Source organism: Plectropomus leopardus, chromosome 2 (assembly GCF_008729295.1).
Source record: "Plectropomus leopardus isolate mb chromosome 2, YSFRI_Pleo_2.0, whole genome shotgun sequence".
NCBI lineage: Eukaryota > Metazoa > Chordata > Actinopteri > Perciformes > Serranidae > Plectropomus > Plectropomus leopardus.
The window spans coordinates 35,136,713-35,148,816 of record NC_056464.1 but is presented as its reverse complement, the minus strand read 5'-3'; the positions used below and the strand labels follow the sequence as shown (position 1 = coordinate 35,148,816).

Below are 12,104 nucleotides of genomic sequence, written 5' to 3'. Positions count from 1 at the left end.
TATATCCTAAAAGTACAGGAGCGAATCACAAGAGGCCTACAATAAAATATTATCAAGGTACTTAAGTTACAAATAAACTGTGAAAAAAAAAAAAAAAATTAATTCAATTTTATTTGTAAAGCCCATTATCACGAAACACAGTTTGCCTCAGAGGGCTTTACAGCATACGACATCCCTCTGCCCTTAGACCCTCACATCGTCTAAGGAAAAACTGCCCAAAAAACTTATAACGGGGGAAAAAAATGGTAGAAACCTCAGGAAGAGCGACTGAGGAGGGATCCCTCTTGGATGTGGTGAAAAAGTTTATTAAGTGGATGAGAGTCTCTCTTGTTCGGTTTAGTTTTCGATGTTATAATAGTTGTCCATTTATCTGACATTTACTGTGAGGGACCCAATGAATTTCCAAAAGGACCAATATCTATCTACCTATCTATTGCAAGTATAACTGTTTCCACCGTATGCCGAATATTGCAATAATATATATATATTGCTGTATACTGAGATTCATGACCTTTTTTCAACAGTAAATTACGTCCTCAAAGGAAAACTTTAACATCTGTTTTATCTAAATAAACTTGAAACTATCTAAAAAACAAAGTTTTCAGTTTGTTCATCTCACTTCAATCCTTTTTATTTCAGCAAGTAATTGATTTTATTGTTCTAAAAGGCTATCAAATGTTTAATCTGTATTTTCAATGTTAATCATTTATTTTATAAAAAATTGACTCTTCTATCCCAAAGTTCGACGACATGCAGGTTAACTGGTGCCTCTAAGCTGCCTGCAGGTGTGAGTGTGAAGGTTGTCTGTCTCTGTGTGTCTCTGTGATGGTCTGGCGTCCGGTCCAGGGTGCGCGCCGCCTTTTGCCCAAAGACAGCTGGGACAGGATTCAACCCCCCCCGCGACCCTTGAGAGGATAAGTGTTTTCAGCTAATGAATGAATGAAAATATTTCTATGCTGTATCGATTTCCCCCGAACTTACCTGTTTCATTATCAAGCTGAACAATCACAGAATAGTTGCTGCAACATTTCTTTTCAAACTGACCAGCAGACCTGAAGCACTTCTAACCTCAAACCTCCCCGCGGTTATCACCAAGCCGTGTTTTGTCACCCCCCACGGTTAATACCAAATGCTTTAATATGAACTTTCTTCACTCTGCTGTAACCACATGGAACAGGCTTCCTCCTGCTGTCATCAGAGACGTCACACCGAGTGACGTTCACGTCGCCAAGACGACACTGAACAAGAACCGTCTCAGCGTGAGACTGCAATCCCGCAGCTCAAGGACTTCAATCATACACAAACCAGCTTCATATTCCCGAGAAGCTGCAGATCAGTGATGGGATTTCAAAAAACCCGTTTGTGCAAAAGTGAGAAAAAAAAACTCCAGACTTCGTGCACAGGAGAACAAAGACATACAAGGCTGGCTTCAGATGTTACTCCTGTAGCTAATTTCAAAGCACGGAGGATTATATCTGAACTACACCAGAATATATTGTGAAATATCAACAAACACAGATGTAATTCTTTTTAAAAGTTTTGGTTTTAAGGTGGATCAGAAAGGGTCACAAGGCAGTCATCACAATCTCAGGCTGTGCAGCCAGACGCTGCTCAAACTGACTTTAATTCTAGTCGAAATCTCAAAGTTTCCGTAGAAATGTTTTGAAATGACGTAAAACTTCATACGGCTTCAGTGAACAACCTGATACATAACACACAGAAAATGATGCTGTCAGACAAAGAAATAAGAGGACTTTTCCCCTTAAACCTCCTAACAAAGGAACTTCAGGAAAACTGGGTTTTAAAGAGTTAACAGAAGTTGAGATCTCCTCACAAAGAAGATCCTTCACACCGTTATGTGGTGTTGGCACCTGGTTTGTTTGTCGTCTCATATCTGAATATGTCACTTTATGTTGAAGTCATGTCGGCTGTGGTTTTGTACACCGTTTGGACCGCGGTAATACGTTTGTCATTTGTAATTCTGAATAGAAAAAAATAATAGAATCAGTTTAATAAACACAAAACATGAATGTGTGAATTTTAAGTCAATATCAAGTTGTTGAGACTTGATGTCAGATCAGTCTATAAACAGGGTTCCCACACTTTTATGATTCATTTCCAAAAAATTTCCATAACATTTTACCCCGTTTCCATGACTTTATTTAAGTAGTATAAATTAGGTGGGTCTATAAGTGATTCAGCCACACATTATTAAACATGCACTCTCCAGGCATTTGCAGATAAGCACATGCAAACTTCATCATCATCACCATCACCAACTAGCTGCACACGGTCACTGCCAGCACATGTGGTGTTTTGCAAAACGTCATGGCCCCGCCTCTTTTTGGAGAAGAATAAACCAAAGATCCCGCAGCTCTCAATGCAATCTGATGCATGTTTGCATTATAATTTCAGGTTTTTTTTGCATTTATTTCTTCTTAAACAAATATCTGTTTCATGGGGAAATGTCAAACTGTTGTTTTGTGATCTTGCCTGAGCCTGGAGCGTCTGTGATACTTTAATAAATGAAGTTTGATCTCCGTCACGTCGCGTCAGGCTTCCCTCGTCCATGAAGATGACCGATGACTCTGGTCTGCTCTGCGTGTATGAGATGACACTTGTGATGTTTCAACGGTCACGCAGCACTAGATTTTAGATTACAGGAGCATATTTTGTATGTTTTAGGATTTTGTGAGCATGAAAATAGCCACAACAATGTCTATTCAAAGCTTTTTCCAAAACATTCTGTTGATTTGAGTTTCCAGGCCTGGAAAACAGTTTGTCGAATTTTAAAAACTTTTCTGTTATGAAGTTTTCCAGTTTTTCAACCCAATATAAAATGATTTTCCCCCTTTAGTGTGGGGACAGAGGAGGAAAAAAAACCCTCTAAGAGCAATTAAACTGAGTAATAGATGATGAAACTGACAGAAAAATCCATCAGTGAATTCACTGTGAGAATCAGGGTGAGCGTCCCTCACAAGATTAATTTAAGACTTTAACAACAAAATCTGTTTTAAAAATCCATCACTGAACAGAAAATACTCCTCTCTTCTTTCATTTTTCTACTCACTTTTGAACTCCTCGCTGTTCTCCAGCAGTGACATCGCTCCCTCTGTGGATCAGCTGACCAGCATCACAGAGCCGCGGCTCTCTGTCATGTCTCAATAAAGCTCTAACGAACGTAATTAAACTGTCACTTAAACAGAAACAGAAGATGAAGCCACGTCTTTATCGCATCAGTCCGCTCGCCTCTCCTTCCTCTGTCCCCCTCTGCATCTCTCTTCCTCTTCTCCTCCTCCTCCTCCTGTCTCATCTTCTCCTGCTCCTTCTCCAGCTCCTCCTGTTCTTTGGCGTCGGCCTCCTTCAGTTTCGCCTCCACGTCCTCAGGAATCTCCACCTCCATCAGGTTCTCCATCCCCCGCTCCGGCTCGTCTCCGATCAGCACCTGGAGGGAGATGAAAGGAGGTTAAATCACAGCCGCCAGTTTACACCGAGCTTCATTACTGCGTTAATAAATCGTTGTTGTATTATACAGCTTTACTATAAATGTTTTTTATATATTATTTTATTTACAACAACTGATATTTGTACATTTTTAAATTCTTTGTTTTATGTCTTTAGGATGTACTCGGGTCTCTTGAAAATGAGATCTCGATCTCAATGGGACTTACCTCATTAAATAAAGGCTTATATATCAAATCCTACCCTCGTGAGATTTTTAGTTTTTAGTTTTAACTGTTAAAAAAGGTTTATTATTATAATTTTTTTTTAAAAAAACCCTGTGTACAGACTCACACATACAAGTGATCTCTTTCAATCATCTCTTAGGACCCATCAGAAGTCTGTGGCGGCGCATTTATCTGCTTTCTGCCGTATTTCCTTTTTCTTTTTTTTAAAAATAGATTTTATTTTGGCTTTTTCAAAAAATAAAAACAACAGTCTCAAACTGACGGTACAAAAACATTAATTTACATTACGAATAACTCAAAATAAATCAACAGAACATAAAATAATTGTAACGATTCACAGAAAAATGTAACTAATAAAATTACGTACAATGATACAATAAAAGGAAAAAAAAAGGCCTATTATAACGCGAGTGTGGTGAGAAAAGGGAGCTCGTGCAGGACATTATTCAATCATATGGGACTGAGTAGTTGATAAAAGGCCTTTTTTTTAATATTTGCCTGTATTTTCCTTATTTTCTTGTATTTTGCTGTGTTTGGGTGCTCTGAGCACTGCAGGCCGGTAAGGTCCGGTTGTAATTTTTTTTTTTTTTTTAAATCGTTTTACAGAAGCAATATTATTTTTAAGCACTTTTTTTTTTTTTCAGGTTATTATTTTCTTTTTTTGGATGGTTTTTGTTTGTTTATTTTTATCTTTTTTTCTTTGTTTTCCCTAAATTTATTTAGATATTTTTTGTGGCTAATTTTTGTTAATTTCTTCTTAAGTTGCTTATTGCCTTTTCCCATGTTTTTTTTTTTAAGAAATCCAGGTAATTTGCTCAGGTCTCAAAGGGTTAACAATAGCTTTGTTCATGTTAAGAGTTTCAGTAAGTCAAGACGGTGAGCCGACATGCACAATATCAGGACCCGAAACTGAGGAAGTCACATGAAATTAAGACACATTAAACTTAATTCCTGCTGTAACAGATCAAAATGTCTTCCACTTCACCTCCAAATTATTTATGAATCCCTTTCTGTCTAGAAAATGTCAGAAAAATAGTTTCAAAACACAAAACGATCCAGTTAACGATGAGAAAAAACAGAGGAAAATATCGTTTTTCAAAACTAAAAACTAAAATCAAAAATCCACCAACGATGTTTTTTATTTTCATCGAACAATCGTACGCGCTCCAAGTTACGACTGATTGATTATTTGATATCGGTTATTTTTTTGCTTTTTTTTATTATAGTTACAACTCCAAAATATAATTTTGATCATCGGACTTCTGAAGGTGAAGGTAAACACTGTAATCTGGAAATAAAACGTCCTTTTCTGTGGTCAGTAATCACAATGAAAGCATAAAGAGTCACATTTTTTACGTATTTTTCATTATTATGTTGTTTTTGTTCTACTGATGTATTTATTTTAGATGATGTCTTTGACAGTTTGAAGGTTTGTTCGGAGATTCAATCTTTCCTACCTGGACCAGTTTCTCGCAGGCTGCCGAAACGTGGACGTCCTTCTCCCAGCGGTGGAACTCTCTCGTGATCGGATAAACGTTCTTTGCTTTCATTACGTCACGGCCGGCTTTAGTCGCCGTCAGCTGCACAAAAGACGACAGTAAAAAGCTGAACATGAAACACAAATCTACTGTAACTGTGTGTGTGTGTGTGTGTGTGTGTTGTGTGTGTGTGTGTGTGTTGTGTCGTACCCAGGGTTCATACAGCTTTAGGAAAGTTAGATTTAAGTCTTTTTAAGACCTTTTTATTAAAAAAATAAATAAAAATAAAAATAAAAAAATAACATGGGCTAACATAAATTATTCATGGTTTGGGTTAATTTTACCAAAATGTTTAACATAAAGCATATAATGTATTCCTTTTTGGACATTGTTGATTTTGCTGTTTTTAAACAAATACAAATAAAAAGACAAAAAAAAAAACATAAAAGAAATAAAACAAAATAACATAAAACATAAATAAAATTGAAAAGGACTACATCACCTAAAAGCAAATCTATAAAGAAGAAATAATGAAAAAAATGAAGAAATTATATATATGATATATATTTGTTTAAATAAATAAAAACTGAAAAAAACAAATGTGTACAAATATATATATATATATTTATTTATTCCTTATTGGATGTTGCAGGTTTTGCTGTTTTAAAATAAATACAAATAAAAACCAAAAAACAGTAAAGGCAATAAAACCACAAAATAACATAAATAAGACATAGATAAAATTTTTAAAATAATTAAAATGAAAACATCTAACTAAGACATAACTAAGATATTTAAAAAAATCTGTCTTTATAAATAAAAGTAATTATTTCTTAGATTTTTTTAATGTATTTTTATGATCTACTTCAAATGTTGGGGGAAAAAATAACCTTTGCTTGTATATCCTGATCTGTGTGATGTTAATGAGAGAGGCATTCAGTAAATGATTTCAAAAAAATATATCTTTTTTTTTATTTAAGATGAAAAAAAACCCATAATATCCTACTTTGTGTGTCTTAGCATTTTTAAAACATATTAAGACAGATGGATTAATTTAATGCCTTTTTAGACTTTTTAAGGATCGGGAATCTTGTTCCTACCAGTAAAAGTGTTTCCAGGAGCATCTTTCTGATGTCGGGGTCTTCTTCTCTCTTCTTGTCCTCGGGCAGGTACTGCAGGTCCACAGGCAGACCTGAACATCACATCAGCTTCTGTTAGAGTCAGAGTCACCGCGTCTCAACACTTTGTGACTTCGCTGCCCGCTGTAGTTTTACGCAAATGTTACTCAAACAGGCGGAAACTGTTGATTTGTTGGGAACTATTTTCAGCGGCGGAATAATCCACATTTGCCGCTCTGATGAGTATTTTTGGCAGCAGGACGGCGTTTGTGTGACTGAGTCATAACGTACACTAGTGTGTGTGTTCATGTGATGAAGGAACAACAGCGTGACTCACTGATGTGTTTTTAATCGTTTTTGGACAAGAATCGAGCTGAATGACGCAGAGGAAGAGGATATATCAGGATTTCATACGCAGGAAAAACGTGTTAACTGATACATTTATTGTTTTGCTCTTTTCGTGGGATTTTAAACAAAAGCAAATAAAAAAACATCTCTGGACTTATCCTCTGAAATACTGCATTACCTCAAACCGTTCACTAATAAGAAACTAACCGTCATTTTCCTCCTCCGTCAGCTCCTCTGGACCGGCCAGCGGCAGCAGGAGGAAGGGCAGGATGTCCACAGCGTCGCTTAGCAACCACTCATGATGCACTGGAGAGATTGAGGAGCGATTTTAGATCAGATGAGTGAAAGTACAGTTGGACTACAGTTCAGTGAAGAGATGACAGATCATCTTTTAAAGATGTTGCTGAATATTTGGTGTGGCATCTCTCACGTTTCTTTGATTGTTTCCTGCCGTCTAATTAATATTCATCTACTCGTGCAGGAGAGGCTGCGAGATGTAAACATTAATGGCGGCCTCCTCGGCTGAGCTGCAACGTAATGCGAGCTCGCATTAGACGCACGCTTCCTTCTGCACAGTGATACGATTAGCAGGTGTACTTTGGTAGAAAGAAAATAGTCCCTACATGAGACTGATCACAACAACGTCAGTGGATTATCTTGAGTAACCAGGTCATGATTTCTGGAGAGACATTGCTGTAAAATGTATTTTTTTTTGGCGCTTTGAGCACCACAAGATGAGCGCCATCTATTGTACATTCATTATATTTTAGGGTGAACTGTCAGTGTGAGCTGTTTTCATGTCAGACAAAAGTGATGACGTCTCTGTGTGTCTCACCGTGGTCAAAGCAGCAGTTGCGCAGCGTCCCCACGACTCCACCCCTCCTCACCACTGACTCCTGGTACTGAGTGAAGGGAAGCAACCTCTGGATTACACATCTGCAACACACACACACACACACACACACACACACACACACACACACACAGATAATTAACCCTTGCTGCAGCTGGAGCACCCATTAGCTCACCTGGTGGAGTGGACGCCTCATGTCCAGAGGTATTAAAATAAACAACCAGAGCTACATCAGCTCAAGATTCATCATAAAATGTGTTGACTCCCCTATCAGGGAGACTGTGAGACACAGACCTGTCCTCTGTCTGATCATCAGCTCTTGTCCTGCACTGTAAATCAGTCACCTGTCTTTGTCCATCATGTAGTCTCTGGCCTCGGGCAGCTGCGTCAGGTTGGACAGCATTGGACTCAGGTAGTGGAGGTTCGCCTTCTTGTTGAAACCTTGAGTGCAGAAGATTTCCACCAGCTGAGCGAGACCAACGTCCTCCTGCAGGACCTGAGACACAAAGACACATTTCATCTCCTTTTATACTCAATTTTCTTATTTTTTAAAATTTTCTTTATTTGGAAATGTTGGCATATTATATATATATATACACACACAGAGGACACTTGACACGTGTCTTCTGATGTCCTGAGAGGCTTGGTGGACCTGCACTGGATCAGCAGCTCAGTGAAATAAAGTGCTGGAGTAAAACTGGGACCCACCTTGAACACAGTCTTGCAGGTCTTGCCATGGCGGGTCAGGTTTGACAGGATTTTGCAGATCTGATCTGAGAAAATGTACTCTGGATCCAGAAGCTTCTTTAACAACACTGGAAGAACTTTTACATCTGAAACCAAAATCTGAAGGAGACAAAACCAAGAACACCTGTGACACGTTTGTCTTCAAAAAGAAAACCACAAAATCTCTGAGGGCTCAACAGTTTCTTCTGTTTGTCTGTTAATCAAAGCAGCCTCAGTCCGAGTCATTTATCAATGATTCATCAATAATCTGCTGATGGATCAGGACTGATCACCTGGTGCAGAGTCTCGTCAGCGGACAGGTTGATGAAGATGTGGTAACAGTCCTTCACGACGGCGATGGACGGGTCGGACGTCAGAGCAAACAGGGCATTAAGTATGTCAGGTTTAGAGCGCAGGAAGCGGCAGCCGTCCCTGAAAACAAACGGAGTTACTGGAAATCTGCTGGACGGAAATCAAAAACATGAAACAGTTTCCGTATTTTATCTTCTACAAGGTACAAGGTAGAATTATCAGTTATTAGTGAAATCAAAAATTGTCCTTAAATCCTGATGCATCTTTTTGATTCAAAGGAGGATTTTCAGTCTGAGGAAAGAAGCCGCTCTGAAGTCTGGAGGTACGATGGTAACATTGCTTCTCTGATATTTGTCTTTTAATATTATACCAACGATTATGAGAAATACAGAGTCCAGTCATGCTACAGTTATTGTATGTCATTGTATAGTGTGCATATATATTGTATATATTTAGGATTTGCACCTTATTGTTATTTTAGACCTTATATTTGCGTTCTTCACAGTTCTCCAAACTTTTATTTATTTGTGGCCGTCTGCCACGATCCAAACATCTGCCACCATGAATTTATTTTATACTTTCGAGGCTGGAAAGTACATTAATTGCAGTATTGTAATTTATATAAAGTTTGGTTATTCATTGCAACGATTGCAACACAACCTCGGATCACACGGCGTACTCTGGACACAGATGGAGCAGCAGAACGTCAAGTAAAAGTCAACTGTTCATTAAAAACGGTTTAAAAGTTTGCATTCACTCCACTTTCTGCATCTGCTTCTGCTGACAGATCAGTTATCATTATCACTATTATCATTATCACAAAATAAAAACAAACAAAAAACTGTAAAGTTCAATCTTATTTAACCACAGTTCAGCACACCTGCAGAGCAGCTTCTACATGTCAAGTCTCAAACGTTACCTGACTAAAACGTACTTTTACACCTGTGACGTAAAACATGCGTCTGCAGTATGAATCCTGCTCACAGTTCAGCAATAAACTCTCCTCAAAACAAAAGTTCAACCGTCGACGAGGCGGCTTCACTATCTGTTCTGGTTCAGGAGCTGTTTAGCATTTGTTACAGAGCTGAGAGCATCAGAGCGCTGAGCAGAAACAAAGGTAATGACATCATCATCATCATCATCTTCATCATCTTCATCCTACCTGTTTCCGGACAGCCCCAGGATGTAGCCGGTGGAGTGACCTTTGACATCAGGACGTGTAGCGGGAGTCAGGAAGGAGAGCAGCTCTTCAGCCTCAGAATCACTCAACATCTTCACATCAGTGTCTGATAAACAACAACAACAACAACAACAACAAACAACAGACCAGACAGATTAGACAACAACAGTACTTTCTCTCAATATTTATAATTTGAAATATAACAAACTCCAACACAATTTTTCTTTTAAATGTCTTTAGCAAATGTTTAATCCAAACTGAAACTGTCAACATCATATAAGGCAAGTTCCCAGCAACTTTTCATTTATTTTTTTTAGAAAGCCAAGTGAAAGTTTTAATGAAAAATGAGTAAATAAAAATATCTGTCTGAGGTTTTACAAAGTAAAAGCTCCTCACATACTGACACTTTCTTTGCTCTTTTTAATTAATTGATTTTACCTGAGATCATTAAATAATCTTATAAAATGCCAAAACAGATAATCGCCAAATTGCCAAATATCGGCCCCGATAATTGGCCAGGCCGATAATCTCTTGACACCTAATAAGTAATTAATGAGATCGATAATCGATATTTGGAGCTGATATTTATTTACAATAAAAATGAAAATATTCTGTCGAAATTTAGAATTTGGAAAAAAAACAAACTCCAACACAAAACTGTTTAAATACCTTTAGCAAATGTTTAATCAAAACTGAAACTTTCAACATCATACACAGCAAGTTCAAAGCAACTTTTCTATAAAGTCAAGTAAACATTTAAAATATAAAAAAAAAAAATAAAAATAGCCTCGTGAGGTTTTACAAATTAAAAATTACTCCCACTTTGCACTTTTTAATTAATACATTTTATCAGTGATCATTATAATAAAACGCTCCTACCGATTATGACAAAATGCTAAATATCGCCCCGGTAACCGGTCAGGCCGATAATCTGCCGATCCTTGATTGTAAATAATAATTAATGTTTATTAAAGCTGCGTCCAGGCTGGTGTTTACTTCAGAGGCAGTTTGCTGTCGTGTTTTATTTACAATATTAACCAGAGCAGCTAAAGTTAAAAACTTTAACCTTCCTGCCACACACGAGCCTAAAGTTTTCTGACAAAATCCTGAGTTGAACTCTTGAACACTAAATCGCATTTTCGCTTCTTTTTTTAAAAAAAAATCCCCTCCTATAAAAGTAACGTACCTTTAACGAGCTATAGGACTTCGGTTTTCATATCGCAGTTTTACCTCTTTAATATTCCTCTTTTAACATATAACAACATGTGTACACTCACACTGCAGGTACATGTGGACACTACAGGGAGGACTCCGCCTTTCTTCCGGGTTTTCTTCTTCTCTGTCTTTTTTTCCAGCAGCTCAAACAGCCCTGAGAGGACGCTGCTGCCCTCCACTGTTCACCACGTGGCACCCCCAGCTGGAGCTCGTGTAAGCTGAAAAACATCCCAAAATTTACTTTAAGGACATTTTGTTCTCTCTGAATGAGATGGAAAAAAACATAATGAAACTCTTTAATGTTAAATGAGAGAAGATTTACACCAAATTTATTGTTTTCTTTACCTTTTATATAGTTTTACTAACAGGTTTACGTGTTTACAAGTGATGGAAGATCTTCAACTTTAGGTGTTAGTTTTGGTTTTTAAAGTTTGGGTTGTGTGGGACACTCATCCACAGTCAGTGTTTTACAGTCAGTCAGCAAACCCCCAGTCTGGAGAAGCAGGCAGGAGCCCGACATGAAAGCGTAGCATCGATGGGGCCCTAAAAAGAGCCCCACCACCATCAATAAAATCAATATAAGTTTTAATTAGACACTAAAGTCACACAAAAACACAATCAGACTAACTGAAGGAGGCCGCTGTAGATCATGCTCATGTTGTGTTATTAGATGTTTTTCTTAGGGGTCGACCAATATTTGGTTTTTCAGGTCTGATAGTTTTTATTAAACTGTCATAAATATACTCATATCAACCTGTATACGTATTTATGAACACTATGCAGATAAAAGATTTTAAAAAATGGCAATTTTCCATTTGAGTGTTTTTATAGCTTATTATGTTGATTTATCTCTTTTAAAAAAAGAAAAGCTGAGTCCTGACCTCCACTATCCAGATATTTATCTCACACACATTGAGTAGAGACCACTGAGTGTTTGTGTAGTTCAGCGTATTGTGCTTTTACACTGTTTTACCTCCACTACCACTGCATAGAAATAGACTTTTTTCTGTTTTTGGCAAAAAGTTACTGTATTGATTTCTAGTCGCTGAATCGTATCATATCGTATCACTCTAAGGTTTTCTACAACATAAGGCAAGTTAGAATTAAGACTTGAAGTGAAGTTTAAGACCAATTTCACAGTAACCAAAATCTAAAAAACAAAATAAAACAAAACAAAACAACAAT

General features: G+C 37.4%; 1 protein-coding gene across 1 annotated transcript; it reads right to left on the bottom strand.

The window, feature by feature from the left end:
• Positions 1-3,052: 3,052 nt before the first annotated feature.
• hgh1 (HGH1 homolog (S. cerevisiae)) lies at positions 3,053-11,008 on the bottom strand. The gene is given in 11 exon segments (XM_042497125.1): positions 3,053-3,267; positions 3,269-3,445; positions 5,147-5,269; positions 6,268-6,359; positions 6,841-6,939; positions 7,469-7,569; positions 7,831-7,982; positions 8,195-8,332; positions 8,506-8,644; positions 9,687-9,810; positions 10,891-11,008. Coding segments are annotated over 10 exon segments (1,170 nt in total). The 5' UTR covers positions 9,797-9,810; positions 10,891-11,008; the 3' UTR covers positions 3,053-3,228.
• Between the last annotated feature and the right edge of the window lie 1,096 nt (positions 11,009-12,104).